Genomic DNA, 5155 nt, shown 5'->3' with positions numbered 1-5155 from the left:
CTATAAAATGACATTTAATAAAATGTTAAATAGATTTTTTCAATTTATTTAATAGATGGTTTGTTACTGTAGTGATTAAAGTAGTTTTGAAGCGCTTCTAAGTTGTTGGGAGCGACAGACGGACGCGGTGCAGAGAGACAGACAGGCAGTAAGACACCCGGCTTCTCCTCGAGATCCACGTGTCTGTCCCAACTTTTACCCGCCACCATTTTCCTGGAATCCCAACCTGCAGCGTATCACTCCGCTGGGCGAGACGAGCTAGTCCCGGATTTCGGTGCGGAATTTAGGCGCATTGCAACAGCCCCGGCGATTTCCGCCACGACTCGATGGACCCGCGAACCGACGGAGGTTAAACAGGCGGCGGGTCGCGGCGCCGTTAACGAGCCAGTGTTGGTTTTTACGTTTTGGCGCGATTTTGGCTGCGGCGGAAGGACACGCGGGCAGAGCGCCTATATAAAGCCGCGGGCCCCGCCGGCCACACCCACTCTGTCTGATAGTAGCGGAGCGGCGGAGGACCGGAGATCAAACTACGAGGGAAATAAGAGAAAGAGGAGATTCTCACAATGATGCCTTGTTCCTATTTCAACTTCACACGCAGAAAGTTTCACCATCAACTGAGAGTTTTCTCGCCTCCTCGTGGATTTTAACGGATTTCTCGGACGTGTTTCGTTTTATTGTAGTTTTTTTATTTTTTTTTACCTCCATCTGTATTTTTTATTGCTTTTCTCTTCTGGACGACCTAAAGGAGGATAAGAAGGTAAGACGGGTCGAGGTTCTTCATGTCGTTTTGATTTGTACTGTTTTGCTGGTTTGAAGCAGTTCGTGTCTCCTCACGTGGGACCCGGCGTCGCTCCACACACGCCGGGTTTAAATGCCCCCAGCAGCCGGTCCACCCACCCCGCCACTCTCCGGGACTTTTAGTTCTTATTATCCTTTTTTTTGTTTTTACTTTTATTGGTTTCTGCAGATTATCATCCATATTGAAGAGGCACCCACACAATCTGGCACTTTTAGTGATGTAAAGTGTGTGTGAGGTTATTTGCACACGATGTTCCTCTGAGATTTAAAGTGTTAAACTGGTGCAAAGGCATGAAGCTCCTGCAGCCCCGGGCAGCCTGCAACCAAGACAACATCCCCTAGTGAGTGTGTGTGTATATATATATATATATTTACCAGCGTGGTTTTAATCAAAAGCACGCATTCCTAACCGGTAAACAGTGTGGTCAGTGTTCGGCTGGAAAATTGTCATCTGTAATTAAAATAGAATTTGGCCTGTCTTGCCAGCCTGCTCTGTGTGTTTAGGGTTTTTTCTTTCTGGCTCCGGGTTGTGAGGCTGTGACGGTAAAGAAAGGCAGCCTTTACCGCCCAACACACACTCACACACTGCTGCTTTGTTCCAGCACAGTCTGCCATACATACACACGGATCCCATAGGAGGACAGGAGTTGTAGCCCTGCTCAGCAGCAGCAGACAGGACAGTCTGTTCCAGCTCCACTTGGGTTGGAACGTGTGTTTGTGTGGTGAGATGTTCCGGTTCTTCGGTCATTGGCATGCGCTGGCAGGTTAGCTGGTGTCATCAGGTCTCTTAGGGGTTAAAGTGTGAAGGTTCTGTGAGGGGGGGTACTCCATGCTGGCAGAGAGATGCAGAGTGGAAGGATGTATAAAGTTTCTGCCCCCTCTCTCCCAGCTGTTCCTGTGATGTCATGGGGGGGTCGGTTTGGGGGGGGTGATTTAGGACCTCCTCTGGAGGGGGGCGGGCCCACAGTGATGTAAACACAGATAAAGAGGTGGTGGAGGAACCTGTTTAAACTTTCTCTGGATGCTGAGCTGCTCTACCTCTCTGATCTACCTTTGCCCCCCCCCCCCCCCTCCAGATCCTGCCAGCATGTTGCAAAGTTTCGCTCAGTCGCAGGACTGGTTTTCCTCGGAGCCGCTGCTGTTTGACGACGAGTTCTGCCAGATTTTGATGAAGGACCTCCAGTCGCTGCCGACCCCCCCCCAGTCCCCCCCAATGAAGGCCGGCCTGGGGGGCAGCAAGCCCCTGTCCAAGGAGGACCAGCTGAGCTACGTGTCGAACATTCTGCTGGAGGACCACGACATGCAGCTCAACTGGAACAGCGACCTCTTCCACGCCGACACGGCAGAGAAGGAGGGTGGCGAGGCCAGCCAGCCCTGCTCGCCCCTGGAGGAGGGGGGCGAGTACTCCCTGTGGCAGTGCCTGGCCGCCGACAAGGCGCTGGAGGAGAAGCTGGTGTCCACCATGCTGGGCTCCAGCCCGCTGCTGTCGGACATTGACACCAGCATCTTCGAGGAGATCGCCGGCTCCACGCTGGACTGCCAGAATCTGATGGACCCTCAGGAGCCGAGCGAGGCCACGTCGGACTACGGCTCCACCGGCGGAGAGTTATCCACCTACTCCTCCAGCGACTCCGGTGAGTCCAGAGCCTCTTCACTCTTCACCGTGATTAAATCGGTTACAACCAAACGCCTTTCACATTAATGATGTTTGCATCATTGATTCTTCGCCGCCAGACTTTGAGCTCCTCCTTGCCTTTGTTGTTGAGCTGCTTCTCAGTGTAAACGGAGTTATTTCATTGATGAATCGCTGTTAATGTTTAGTGGCGCTGAGCCCTAACCCTTCAGTTCTTTCCTTTGCCGGCTTATCGGAGTGCCGGCCACCCACCTGTAATCTGCAGGGCCTTTTATGGCTGGAAGGATGTTGTTGAGGCGTGGGGGGGGGGCTGACATGAGTAGATGAGAGGGTTCTTTAAGGGAGGTAATCGAGTGTGTTTGTGAGTCATACTCAGCGGTAACAGTCGTGGTTTAAAGCTTTAACATCCAACGAGTTCAATGCAGCGAGTGGCAGCTATCATTGTTTTTATTGTTTTAATCATTAACTGTGTGTGTGTGTGTGTGTGTGTGTGTGTGTGTGTGTGTGTGTGTGTGTGTGTGTGTGTGTGTGTGTGTGTGTGTGTGTGTGTGTGTGTGTGTGTGTGTGTGTGTGTGTGTGTGTGTGTGTGTGTGTGTGTGTGTGTGTGTGTGTGTGTGTGTGTGATCCCAGCCCACATGGTATTCTGTACAGTCTCTTGTTTCTGTCGTCATAAACTAAAACTCAAAGGGTTTTTCTAACATTTGTCTGTCGCCCCCCCACAGAGGAGGAAATCGACGTGGTGACTGTGGGGCGCTGCTCATCCAGCCCCTCCCCCTCGTCGTCATTGGCGAGCGCCTCTGTCCGTCAGCAGAAACAGGAAGAAGAGCAGCGCGCTCTCCAGCGCCACCACTTCGAAATCCACCAGCAGCACAACTACGCCGCCCCCCGCCCGGCGTCGCCACCACCCGCGTCCAACAAGCGCACGAGAGGCGGCGACGGCTCATCGCGCTTTCACCACTCTTCCCGCAGCTCCTCATCCTCCTCTTCGTCGTTGTCGTCGCGGTACCACAGCCACCACCACCATCACCACCACCACCACCACCACTCGTCTCGAAACTCTGCTGAGACGGAGGACGAGGAGGAGCGGCGGCGGACTCACAATGTGATGGAGCGGCAGCGGCGCAACGAGCTGAAGAACTGCTTCATGCGGCTTCGAGACAACGTGCCCGAGCTGACGCACAATGACAAGGCGTCCAAGGTGTTGATCCTGAAAAAGGCCAGAGACTGCATCTGCAACCTGGAAGACGAGAGCCACAGACTGCAAAGCAAGAGGGACAAACTTAAAGGCAAACAGGAAGCGCTGAAAGCCCGGCTACTGCAGCTCCGCAGCTAATGCCGCCGGGGGGGGGGGGGTTCTGAGGTGTTCAGAGACATTGAGGGCGAGGGGACGAGGGAAGAGACTTTGTACAAAGAGCAGGGGGGGAGGGAGGGGATAAAGGACGGCGTGTCATGCTGTAAAGAGCACACAAAGTTTGACATTTCAAAGACTTTATGGTAACGATAGGTCCAGACTGTGTACTCGCACACCGCTTCCCTGGACAAAGGAAACAACACACTCATTGCCTCAGAGTTGATCATTCTCAAGCCTTGACTGCTGACTGTTGTAGAGTCTTTCTTATTTTTCCTTTTGGGGGGGGAGGGGCTGAACGCACACTGAAACATGTGTTCTGTGATTCTTTACATTGGGGATGCCAAATGGCACCGTGGGCATGCGCCTATCGAGTCGAATAACTGGAAGCCACACAGCAGCTCAGTGTTCAGTAGTAGAATGAAAGTTGACTGGTGTTTTCAGGACGTCTTCCAGCCATACTGAGCAGCGATCCCTCCAGTCCGACCCGGAGCTTCAGGGGCTTCACAGTTCATTGGCCAAAAAAGCTGCAACTTTTTTGTTAAAACTCCAATTCAGACATTTGTTTATAGTGCGTTCAGCCCCGTGGGCCTCTGACCGGGTTGTATCGATGACAATACGGTGGCGACCAGGTTTATACTGTAACAACGCCGGGCCTCGGTTCAGTCCGACCGCCATTGCTCTCTCAGCGAGGGTGGGACTGTTGGAACTCAAAGGTAGCCATATTAACCAGCATTCAGGACCGGCGGACTGGACCGCGGGTCGGACGGCCATAGCACATCAGCCAAAGTCGGGATGGAAAGACAAAACCTCATATTCACGTTTAATCGTTGCATGTTTGAATAAAAGAGTGCCAGACTGACCGTGTTGTAACAGTTTGTTATTGAAGATATTCTGGTTGGACGCTGCTGCAGACTGGACTTCACTGTGAATCACATGACAGTAAATGGTAGTGATTTATTAGTCAGTGGCCTTTGTTGGATCAGAATCTTTACTGGAGTCGATTATTGAAGACGGAGGATCGTTTGTTTGTTGACAACTTGGAATGTTGACTTGGGTTTGATCAGGATGAAGCGAAGGCCACTGACCCGCCAACATTCCTCGGTTTATAGAAAGTCGTACTGCTGCTGTCCGACACCCGTTTCACCTTACAGGGACGCCGAACGGCGCTGTACCATCAAGTAATATTAAAAGTGTATAAAGTTGGCGTGTCCACGCTGAACGGGAGCCTGGACTTGTTCGACATCAGGTTTTTTTTCATAGAGCTTATTTTTTCCAATACTATCCAAACGTGCTGTGTGTGAATGACATTTGTAGACGACTCGGCGTGTCAAATGTCTGGAAATACATCCAGTTCTGTATGAAAAGAGTTCTTC

General features: G+C 51.8%; 1 protein-coding gene across 1 annotated transcript; it reads left to right on the top strand.

Moving 5' to 3' along the window:
* Window positions 1–479: 479 nt before the first annotated feature.
* Window positions 480–4642, top strand: mych (myelocytomatosis oncogene homolog). Its single transcript, XM_080460900.1, has 3 exons — window positions 480–757; window positions 1875–2432; window positions 3154–4642. Exons 2-3 carry the CDS (start codon window positions 1886–1888, stop codon window positions 3762–3764), a joined length of 1158 nt encoding a protein of 385 aa, XP_080317026.1. The 5' UTR covers window positions 480–757; window positions 1875–1885; the 3' UTR covers window positions 3765–4642.
* The last annotated feature ends 513 nt before the right edge of the window (window positions 4643–5155 follow it).

This window comes from Lipophrys pholis, assembly GCF_963383615.2.
Source record: "Lipophrys pholis genome assembly, chromosome: 4".
NCBI lineage: Eukaryota > Metazoa > Chordata > Actinopteri > Blenniiformes > Blenniidae > Lipophrys > Lipophrys pholis.
The sequence above is the reverse complement of the archived record's forward strand: the minus strand, read 5'-3'. Positions and strand labels throughout refer to the sequence as shown.

Excerpts from the sequence above, each read along its gene's own strand:
- mych (XM_080460900.1), top strand. The coding sequence starts at position 1,886 with ATGTTGCAAAGTTTCGCTCAGTCGCAGGACTGGTTTTCCTCGGAGCCG. Across the intron at positions 2,433-3,153 it reads CTACTCCTCCAGCGACTCCG|AGGAGGAAATCGACGTGGTG; the intron begins GTGAGTCCAGAG and ends GCCCCCCCACAG.